The 11,885-nt window shown below is 41.8% G+C and overlaps 1 protein-coding gene across 1 annotated transcript in view; it reads left to right on the top strand.

Moving 5' to 3' along the window:
• Positions 1–5,512, top strand: part of cactin — a 20,066-nt gene extending 14,554 nt beyond the window's left edge. Inside the window, exons 6-9 of the mRNA XM_078198721.1 lie at positions 383–441; positions 1,088–1,210; positions 1,880–2,151; positions 2,799–5,512. Coding sequence (XP_078054847.1) covers positions 383–441; positions 1,088–1,210; positions 1,880–2,151; positions 2,799–3,289 — 945 coding nt within the window. The 3' untranslated portion in view covers positions 3,290–5,512. The remainder of the gene's footprint in view (positions 1–382; positions 442–1,087; positions 1,211–1,879; positions 2,152–2,798) is intronic.
• Positions 5,513–11,885: the final 6,373 nt, after the last annotated feature.

Genomic DNA, 11,885 nt, shown 5'->3' with positions numbered 1-11,885 from the left:
CACCATGACCAATTGAATACAGAAATTGGGCTACTGGCCACTGGCAGCACCTCCAGCATGTAAACAAGAAGAAATGGAACAAACACAGTTATTGAGGTGGAGGAGTTTTCAGAGGAAATGTGGTAGCAGGAACATGTAGTCACTCGGTCCTGTGTCTGAAAAAAAACAGATGAAACCCTGTTCTTAGGAACATAGAAAATAGGAGCAGGCAGGCAGGTTCTTGTTAAGACTGGAGATTAAATTAAAGATCTGGACTATAATAAAGGAGAATTGAAGCCACTGCAAATTAACCTAATTTAGCAATCAATTCTACTTTATACTGAAGCATAAAAATAGCTGAAATTATATGGAATAACAGGACCATGCATTATGCTGATTTCAGCTGAATTGGAGCATTAATTCCAAATTGAATATTTTAGCGCAGTACAATCTTGCACAACTGTAGCGTCTTTTGACCCAAATCATAATTGAATGCTGGATGGTGAAATATTCAAGTTTATTGCCTCACAGCGTCAGGGACCCGGGTTCAATTCCGGCCTCGGGCCACTGTCTGTGTGGAGTTTGCACATCATCCCTGTGCCTGCGTGGGTTTCCTCCGGGTGCTCCGGTTTCCAGTCCAAAGATGTGCGAGTTAGGTTGATTGGCCAGACTAAATTGACCCTAGTGTCGGGGAGTAGCAGGGTAAATATGTGGGGTTACGGAAATAGGGCCTGGGTGGGATTGTGGTCAGTGCAGACTCAATAGGCCAAATGATGTCCTTCTGCACTGTAGGGATTGTATGTATTGTACGTAGTGGAATAATTTGCTCATCTTGTGGGGCTTATAAAGTCATTAACTTATTATAATGAACCTGAAGTGGCAGTGCAATGTGTGGAAGCTTGGTGCTTTGGGACTGTTGATGTTGAATCTTTCTTTTGCTATTGGAAGAAAATATTGCCTTTTTCATCATTGCAACAGATATCTACACAGTTAATAGAAAGTGGTCATTACATACTGAATATATTGTATCAGAGAAGCAACCTCAAATTGTATTTTGTTTCCTTTGTGCTTGCTGTTTCACTTTAAATGTTTTGTTTGTTTCCATTAGAATTGATGAAATGGACCAGAATGAATTACATCAGAATCTTTACATGCTGAAGCAAAATCAAGGAGGTGAAAGTGAACCCTTCTTTGGAATTCAAAAGAAAGAACCTCAGATTCCCAAGGACAAGTATGTATCTTTAAATTTTGAGATGTTATGTTGTATGTGGCTGCTCCAAAGGCCCAGACATGTACACAGCCCATTTTATTGGTGTATGTATCAATTGCGTTTCATGTCTTGCAATACAAAAGTAGTTAAAACCAGCTTCATACACAAAATATTCACATTTCAGCCAATCTATAACATTGGTCACAAAGTCTTTCCTCTCGGAACTCCTTTTGCTTTTTCTCCCTTTACACGTTTTTCATTTCTTCTGTTCTGCTGCTTACTATTTTTTATTCCACTAAGCTTCACACATTCTTTCCTCTGCCTCAGCCAACACTCTCTTTAACCTTGCCTCTTTACCTTGCCACAGAGGCCAAGCTACTTTGATATAGAGTGTCCTTGAGATAGCCTTTCACGCTGTCAAAGAGCAAACTAGTCTTTCACGCTGTCAAAGAGGAAATTATTGTACCAAAGGCTGTAACTGGTCACCTCGGGTGACAGAATGTACCCACAAGAAGAATCAATCCTGTTTCAGCCTGTCGGAGCTCTTGAATAAATTTTCTTTCCCTAATGAACCAAACCATTTATGGTGCACTCAACTTGAATAATAAATTTGGAAGTGTTTCCAACTTCATGACCGACCAGCCATCACTATTAAAGGATGATGTTCTGATTTTTATTTGTATCTTGCAGGTCAGGAGGTGAAGACAAGGAAGCACCAGGCACTTCTGCCTCAGGAACTTCAGAACCAAATGAAGAGGAGGAGAATGCAGAGCCTGAAGCTGAAGGGGAAGCAGTGCTCACTGAGGAGGATCTTATCCAACAGAGCCTGGATGATTATGATGCTGGAAAATATAGCCCAAAGTTACTCAGCCCTCATGAATTACCTATGGACACTCACATCGTAGATGCTGAAGAGGATCTACAAAAATTAATGATGGCAAGGCAGCAATTGCAAGTGACAGGTAAGAGAAGGGTCTGTTGACTAAACAATCTTCCAAACTCTGAAAGTGTTTTTAAAAACTTGCCTCACACCACAAGTACTCTAATCATTTTCTTTATCTGCGAACATTACAAACAGGAGTTCAATTTTTGCCTGTTATGTCCCTTTTCCTTGCCCAAGGTTTCTCCTTAACAAGGGATGACAAGACCTTTGATTTTGTTGTTTTAATTTCCTGTGCCTCTGCTCTCAAAGCAACAACAGAATCACATTTATTCTCATATTCCACTCTCACAGTCGCCCTATTTACTGACCACCATCCACAACTTAAGCCATTTACAATGCAATCCCAGGATGTCATTGCAGCCCATTTTTGCTTACTTGTTAAACTTTGTTAGTGCAATAAGTTATTTCTCATTGTCATCTTTATATGCCAACTGTACCCCTCAACTTCTGGATGGGAAGCTAAGAAGAAAAGCACAACACCAACCTGATTAAGATATGTTTGTTCCTGAGCACCCAGTTAATGGGTTAAATGTGGTGACTATATAGACGTACTTTAAATTATTAAATGTATTAATGATTATGATCTATTGTTTCTTCAAGTAATTTATTATTTGTCAGAGTGAATTATCCTCTTTTTTTCAATGTCTGTTTTATTTATTTGTGTAGGTGATGCCAGTGAGAGTGCTGAAGATGCATTTGTACGCAAAGCCAAGGAAGGAATGGGAACTGATGAAGCTCAGTTCAGTGTTGAGATGCCCCTAACGGGCAAAGTGTACCTTTGGGCTGACAAATACCGTCCAAGGAAACCACGCTTCTTCAATCGAGTCCATACAGGCTTTGAGTGGAACAAGTACAACCAAACCCATTACGATTTTGACAATCCTCCACCTAAGATTGTCCAGGGTTACAAATTCAACATATTTTACCCCGACCTTATTGACAAGAGGGCAACCCCACAATATTTCCTTGAGCCATGTGTGGACAACAAAGACTTTGCAATTCTCCGCTTCCATGCAGGCCCGCCGTATGAAGATATTGCTTTTAAAATTGTGAACCGCGAATGGGAATATTCTCACCGGCACGGTTTTAGGTGTCAGTTTGCCAATGGAATATTTCAACTCTGGTTTCATTTCAAAAGATACCGCTACAGAAGATAGAAGCATCAGAGTAAAAAATTGTAGTTGTTTATCATGTTTTAAGTTGTAAGCTTTTCTGAGATGGGCAACCTGTTATGTACGTTGCAAGAGAGTTTAAAAGGATGTTCCCACGCAGGAGTGTACAGCACTTTTCCCACCAGGATGTGAGCTAATTTTAATCCTTGCCATACTGTTATTTTTCTAACATGTTTCTATGGATCCAGGAACATGAGCTCATTAGAGGTTATATTACTGCCCAGCTGTAAGAACTGAAACTTCTAAAATATCTATGTTTTCTGCATTATTTGGGAACTACTTTGTTTATTGTTCTTTTCTCTTTTGGTGGCACTCAGCCTTTCTCCATTTTTCCCTCTTTTTCTTTTTTGAGGCGGAACCTGGAAGTAGGCTGCGTATCCCCTCCAGCTTGTTTCTTGGCTGATCTGCGTAAACCCCAGATACCTGCCTTTATCCCATATCCCTTCACACCTTTGACTCCCAAAAATTCAATTTTAAAGTTAACATTTGATCTAGCAATTACCATTTACAGAAGAGAGTTCTAAACTTCTGCCATCTTTGAGTGGAGTGTTTCATAATTTCACTCCTGAACAGTCTTGTTCTCATTTTTAGCATATGCTGCCTAAGTCTTACATTTTTTGACTAGTGAAAATAGCTTCTCCCAATCTATCTAGTTGTTCCCCTTAATATCTTAAAGACTCTGGTCAAATCACCCCATAACTTGCTAAATTCCAGGAAATAACCTAGTTTGTTTAATCTCCCTTTATAGGAAATAACTTGGTGACCCACCCTATGATGATATCACTACCATAACTTTTTACTCAATACATTGGGATTCTGACATGCCAAACAATCCCTAAATACAGGAAAATTTATTTTATCCGCCATGATCTGGGAATGGGAAGTGCCAGTTAATCAAATATGCCAGTTAACTGAGGTGTAAGATGAGTTCTACATTTTCATCAAATGCGAGAGCTCCAGGATGAACACGCAGGTATCGAGGTGTTACAGGAGGTGCGGGAGTGTGCAGTGCCAAGGGGAGATGGTGCTGCAAGCAGTGGGAGTCTCCAGAGCAAGGACAAGCCACCAATAACTATTACCAGTGAGTGTTGGAGATCTCAATCAAAAGACAGACTCAACCCCTGAATTCCAAAACAAGAATTCCGGTTGGTAGAGTGCTGGATAGCAGAAATTTTACTGTGTATAATTTTGATTGGTATTAGCAAAGAAATATTACAATCCTTTACTTAAGCAAGTGACTATAGGCCTGGCAGTTGGTCTGCACACAGTGAGATTCCACAAACAATGAGATATTTAACGGAAATCTCTTGAATTGAGGGATAAATGTTAATCGAACATTAGAGGAGCTCCTGCTTTTCTTTGCATAATGCCATGGGATCCTTTACATCCCCCAAGCAGAGAAATAAGGCAGTCAGATATCTCATCTGAAAAATGAGATGCCCAACAGTTAGCCCCCGCAGTCCTAGATAATATTAGTCAAGGTTATATGCTTAAGTCCTACAGTGAAGCTTGATCCCACATCTTTGGGTCTTCAAATCTACAGCCTGGGTAACGTTGTTGTTGTATTCTTGTATGGAGATGTTCTGCAGTAAAAAAATATTCAAGTTGGATCAGTTGAGGTTTTGTGTCTCCCGCTGTCTGTGTCACATTACAGTATTGTGCATCAAGAGCTTATATCAAAAGGATAAAGGTTGGTGATGGGTTGAAACTACCTGTCAAATTGCCAAATATCATATGGAATGTAATTGATCTGATTTTGATTTTATCACTAATTTTGAGTGACTTTGAACCAGTGAAGAAAGAAGAAGTAGGAAACAATTGACTTAAACAGATTTTTCCCAAAGCTACCATTTACTTCAATTGGAAATGCATCATAGTCCTGGAATTTTCTGCTGCTTTTAGCAAATTCTTATTGTGCATTAAATTAGCAGTGGTGTTTCTATTCCAGGGAAACTACACGATCCACCACGATAACCTGCGGCATGAAAATAAGGTGAGAAGGACCAGGGTTGTTGTTACTGTAATGATTTTTTGTGTGAGATACATCATGTGATTTGCAGTTCATTTTCCCTGTACACTCAATAGTTATGTAATCTAGACAGATGAGTTGAAATTAATTGTGAATACCTGTACTGTGAATACAAATGAAAGTCACTTTTTCAGCATTTTACCTAGTTTACATAAATAAAAATTTCGATTTTTATGATATTTCGGTTGAGTTTTGTGCTGCTGAAGTGGCAACTTGAGAGATACTGTGGTGTGTCTGACATTCAAGTCAGAGTTAATTAGTCCTGATTGTACATTGTCATGTAATGACAGAAAAGGAACTTTCCAGTATGCAACAAAACAGTAAACTGAAGTGTTAGAAGCATCAATTCAACTATCTAAGAATCACATAACACCCAATGTCAAAAGCAGTACTTCAATATGAAAAGGATTAGACAAGCCAAGAAGTCTTTTCACAAAATTAAACAACATTCCAAGACACATTAGCTTTGAGTCTTGGGAGTAATCGTGTAAGATGTTATTTCTGGTCAATAATAGTGGTGTGAATCTTGGAGCAATGGGAAAGAGGGAAAAAAAGAAAATCAACAGCTTTGAAGTGTGGTGCTTAAGAAGGATCCCTAGAGCAAGCTGGGCAGAGGAAATGATTAACAAAAGTGTTGACTGAGGCCAGAAGGACAAGTGAACTCTTTAATTGTCATCTTTTGATGTTATTTGAGTTGTTCAGACATGTTATCCATGCAGAAGGATTGGTGTGCCTCATCATCACCAGAAAGAATTAATGGAAGAAGAGGCTAACAGTGAAGGAATTAGCCAGGTATTATTTAAAATGAAAGCAAAATACTGTGGATGCTGGAATCGGGAACAAAAACAGAAAATGCTGGAAAATCTCAGCGGGTCTGACAGCATCTGAGGAGAGAGAATAGAGCCGACGTTTAGAGTCTGGATGACCCTTCATCAGAGCTCCAGCAATCCACCTCAACCCTACCCTCCGGCCTCTTATCTGCTCTTGATCTTTTCATCGAGAACTGTTGGCACGACATCGGCCATCTCAATTTCTCTGCTCCTCTCAACCGCTCTAACTTGTCTCCTTCCGAACTTGCTGCACTTTGCTCTCTACGGTCCAACCCTGACCTTGTCATCAAAGCCACCGGCAAGGGCGGTGCTGTTGTTGTCTGGACCTCTATCTCGCAGAGGCTGAGTGCTGATCTCTCGGATACTTCTTCCTACCTCCCCCTAGACCATGACCCCACCACCTAACATCAAGCCACTGTTTCCAGGACTGTTAATGACATCGTCTCCTCCGGAGATCTTCCCTCCACAGCTTTTAACCTCATAGTCTCCCAACCCTGGACAGCCCGCTTCTACCTCCTTCTCAAAATCCACAAACAGCACTGCCCGGTAGGCTCATCGTGTCAGCCTGTTCCTGCCCCACTGAACGCATTTCCTCCTATCTTGACTCCATTCTCCCTCCTCTTGTCCAGTCCCTCCCCATCTACACCCGCGATTCCTCCGATGCCCTACACCATATCAACAACTTCCAGTTCCCCGGATCAAACCGCCTTCTCACCATGAATGTCCAATCCCTCTACGCCTCCATTCCCCACCAAGATGGCCTCAAAACTCTTCGCTTCTTCCTCAAACCGAGGTCTGAACAATCCCCATCCACCACCACTCCCCTCTATCTGGCTGAACTGGTTCACTCGACAATTTCTCCTTTGACTCGTCTCTTTTCCTCCAAATAAAAGATGCGGCTATGGGCATCTGCATGGGTTCCATTTATGCATGTCTATGGGTTATGTGGAGTATTCCCTGTTCTAGCCCCACTCCGGCCCCCTCCCAAAACTCCATTATTGGTACATTGAAGACTTGGTGCCGCATCATGCTGTCACCTGGACTTGGAAAAATTTATGAATTTTGCTTCCAATTTCCACCCCTCTTATCACCTTCACGTAGTCCATTTCTGACACTTCTCTTCCTTGACCTCTCTCCATTTCTGGGATAAACTGTCCAGTATCCATTACAAGCCCACCTACTCCCACAACAAGCTTGACCACAGCTCTTCACACCCCACATCCTGTAAGGATTACATCGCATTCCCTCAGTTCCATCACATCCGCCGCATCTGTTCTGATGATGCCACTGTCCAAAGTAGCACTGCCGATATGTCTTTCTTCCTTCCTAAATCGTGGTTTGTCCTCACTTTGTCCTCACTTTTCACTCCACCAGCCTCCGCATTCAAAGGATCATCCTCCAACCCCAGCATGATGCCACTACATATTCCCTTCACTCCTCCTGTTAGCATTCCGCAGCAACTGTTCGCTCTGGGACATCCAATACCTCACCCCCTGCCCACGGCACCTTCCCATGCAATCGTAGAAGGTGCAGCACCTGCCCATTCACCTCCTCCCTGCTCACCACCCCAGGTCCTAAACTCCCATTTCAGGTGAAGCAGTGTTTCACTTGCACCTCTTTCAATCTGGTCTATTGCATTCGCTGCTCCCAATGCGGTCTACTCTACATCGGAGAGACCAATCGCAGACTGGGTGACCGCTTTGCTGAACACTTTCGTTCCATCAGCAAGCAGGACCCAGACCTTCGTGTCACTTGCCACTTCAATACACCCTCCTGCTGTCTTGTCCACATGTCTGTCCTTGGCCTCTAGTCAACCCCAAAGCAAACTGGAGGAACAGCACCTCATCTTCTGATTGGGCACTTTACAACCTTCTGGACTGAACACTGAGTTCGGCAACTTCAGAGCATAAACTTTCCCCTCCACCTTCACCCCATTTCCATTCTGTTTATTCTTTTCATCTCATTCATCCATTTTTATCATCCTTCTTTCTCACTTCTATTTTTCTACTTCCCCATTCCTGCTCTCCATCTTGCAATGCTCCTCCCCCCCCCCCCCCAACCCCAACCCTCCCACCTTTTCAGGGTAACTGCCGTAACCATTTGTATCTCTGTTCTGCCATTCCACATTCTGATCATTTACAGCTACCCTCACCCTGACCTCTGACGATGGGTCAACCAGACGCAAAACATTTGCTCTATTCTCTCACCGCAGATGTTGTCAGACCTGCTGAGATTTTCTGCAGATAATATTAAAGACTGATCTAACCAGAATTACAACAACAAGGTCGTACAATGTTGCAACGATCAAAAAGTTTGGAAATAGTGCTTATCTACGCCACTTGACATGGCACTTAGACAATAATACCTGAATATTGGAAGTTCGGCAGTGGTGAGGTAGGGGGGGGCTTCACTTTCCTGGGCAATGATACACCAATGATTAATTCAGCAAAATACTAAAAATTCACTGGGGAGTAAGGCAGAAGTTTTTTCTGATTACAGAAATAACTAAAAAAGAAGCAAACTTTAATGAAGCAATCAAGTTTGAAGCAATCAAGGTGAGAGTAGGGCGCAGGGTGGCAGCAGAAGCCTGTAATTATAATGTGGAACCCAGAGGAGTACTTGCACTGCTGATTTGGTGGTGAGGTGTGGCGTCCCATTAAGGGCTGCTGGTCAGACCACATGTTTGTCCTGAATGCAGCAGATTCAAGCCAGAGATTTCTTGCTGGGTGAAGGTTTGGTGGGAGTTCCACATTTATTTTAGAGACATATCATGTAAAAAATTGGCAGGGATTGTGTCACCTGAGAGATTTCCTGCTTTCCCACCTTTAGAAGCATCTTCTAAATACTTCTCCATTCCCGCTCTCCCCCTTTTCAGGCCAACTGCCTTAACCATCTGTACCTCTGTTCTGCCATTCACAAATTCTGATCACTTAGCACCTCTCTTCATCCTCATTTACATTCCCTTTGTCCTATTACAGCTCCCACCCACCCCTCCACCCTGAGCTCTGACGAAGGATCATCCAAATGCAAAACGTTGGCTCTATTCTCTCAACACCGATGCTGTCGGACCTGCTGAGATTTTCCAGCATTTTCTCCAGATAATATGAAAGGCTGATCTAATCAGAATTACAACAACAAGGTCGTTCAACGTTGCAATGGTCAAAAAGATCGAATGAAGCATCTAGCACTAAAATAGAACTAATGATCTGAGAACACCCAGACATCAGCATAAAAAGGGAGCCGACAAATTGTCTCTAATTTTAAATCGGGCTCAGTGGAGCAGCCAAGAGTTGAGTTTCAAGCAAATATTACTATCATAGTAGGTGCTGAAGATGTGCTCGTCATGGTGCAGAACCCTGTCTGTTTTATGTAAACTTCTGAATCCTGGAACTGGCGGAATCAGATCTTTGTAATCAATGGATTATAATTCCCGCTCGACTGCATTTCGCGGAGTGGGATCATGAATGTTTGGATCCATGGACAACATCTTATTGCCACCTGATCAATAACTTATTAGAATAGAATCCCTACAGTGCAGAAGGAGGCCATTCGGTCCATCAAGTCTGCACCGACCACAATCCCACCCAGGCCCTATCCCCATAACCCCATATATTAACCCTAGCTAATCCCCCTGACACTAAAGGGCAATTCAGCATAGCCAAACTAACATTATTGATAATTAGAATTTTTAATGGAGGATAAATAAATGATTCTTAATTTGACTGGGTATTTGTAGCATCACTTCTTGTTAGGGTACTGTAGGCCCATAGTGCCATGTGGGGATATTGTGGCTTTTAACTTAAATCCTTCCCCTTTTTTGAGAAGTGGGGATATGATTTTATATTGAAAATATGAAGCTAGATTGGAGGTTAAGGAAGATGGTGGGAACTTGAACAACTGGAAGTCTGTCAAGGGAAAGCTTATGCTGCAAGGACTGGACCTTGTGCCCCTTGGCATCTGATTGTACATTTATTCCACCAGAGTCATTAGCAGATGTAATTATGTCTGCAGCTTTTCTACTTTATTCCAAAAGACAGCAATTTAAAGAATATGGCACCAGTTAAAAGGAACTGGACTTACTTCAAAGGGAAAAGCAAAGAGCCATGGAACACTTTACCCTGATGAGTATCAAGTAGATCCGTCCTTTCCCAAACTCTTTTCTCCACGTGCTTTCATGCCTTTCCTAATGAAGTTTACTGACTGTTCACTAAATGTAAAATCACTGAATTGGCAATGCAAAACGGTCCAAGGCAAGTTCAAAGATTATGCAGACTTATGGGTTTAGTAGACATTAATACATTCTGATTTAATCACCAGATTTTCATTAATCAGCTTTGCAAGATTTTTAGATTGCTCTTCAACAATATTCCAAGTCTTGATTAGCATTGTACAGCTGACTAAGTTTTAGTTACTGCTATGAATCCAATGTCCTGATAATAGCCTTATTTGGCAAATTTTTAATTGAATTCTATCTTAGATTAGAGGCAAAAACAACTACCATTGCTGGTGAAGAATTTCCCTGCTGGCATTCACATGCATGCATGATACAGGTTCACCTGCACATAAGAACATAAGAATTAGGAGCAGGAGTAGGCCATCTGGTCCCTCGAGCCTGCTCCGCCATTCAACAAGATCATGGCTGATCTTTTCGTGGACTCAGCTCCACTTACCCGCCCACTCACCATAACCCTTAATTCCTTTACTGGAATAGTTCAAAAACTTATCTATCCTTGCCTTAAAAACATTCAATGAGGTAGCCTCAACTGCTTCACTGGGCAGGGAATTGCACAGATTCACAACCCTTCGTGTGAAAAAGTTCCTCCTCAACTCAGTCCTAAATCTGCTCCCCCTTATTTTGAGGCCATGCCCCCTAGTTCTAGTTTCACCTGCCAGTGGAAACAACTTCCCTGCTTCTATCTTATCTATTCCCTTCATAGTCATATATGTTTCTATAAGATCTCCCCTCATTCTTCTGAATTCCAATGAGTATAGCCTCAGTCTACTCAGTCTCTCCTCATATGCCAACCCTCTCAACTCAGGAATCAACCTAATGAATCTCCTCTGCACCCCCTCCAGTGCCAATATATTCTTTCTCAACATGTTCCAAGTGTTGGGACATGCACATGCTCATATGCATGTCCCCAACATTTACCTTTCAACACTTTTGTGCATTTTAAGCAAATATACAATTAAAAAGTCAATATACGAAAATGGTAGCTTAATATCCCTGAATAGAGTTTTCAGTTCGGGGATGGGGAGGGGGTGGCAGAACTCCAAATAGTAAAAAAAGAGAGCCACACTGCAAGGACTGTACTGCAGACTGCCTAATAATGGAAAGGAGGTAGAAGAGCAAAGATGTAGATAGATTTTTGAGTATGTGACGATTCTGTGCCTTTAAGAAATGTATTCGTGTCATGTTTCTTGTGCAGGATATTTTTTAACAGTCAGTTCTATTCACCTGGTATCTCTTTGATTCGAGAGCCGTGGATAACCAGGGAAATTTAGGATCTGATCAAAAAGAAAAGAGAGGCGTACGTTAAGTCCAGGCAACTGAAAACAGGTAGAGCTCTGGAGGAATACAGAGAGAGTAGGAAAGAACTCAAATGGGGAGTTAGAAGGGCAAAAAGAGGTCACAGAATGTTCTTGGCAGATAGGATTAAGGAGAATCCTAAGGCATTTTATTCATATGTTAGGAACAAAAGAGTTGTCAGGGAAAAAGGAG

This window comes from Mustelus asterias, chromosome 26 (assembly GCF_964213995.1).
Source record: "Mustelus asterias chromosome 26, sMusAst1.hap1.1, whole genome shotgun sequence".
Classification (NCBI taxonomy): domain Eukaryota; kingdom Metazoa; phylum Chordata; class Chondrichthyes; order Carcharhiniformes; family Triakidae; genus Mustelus; species Mustelus asterias.
The sequence above is the reverse complement of the archived record's forward strand: the minus strand, read 5'-3'. Positions and strand labels throughout refer to the sequence as shown.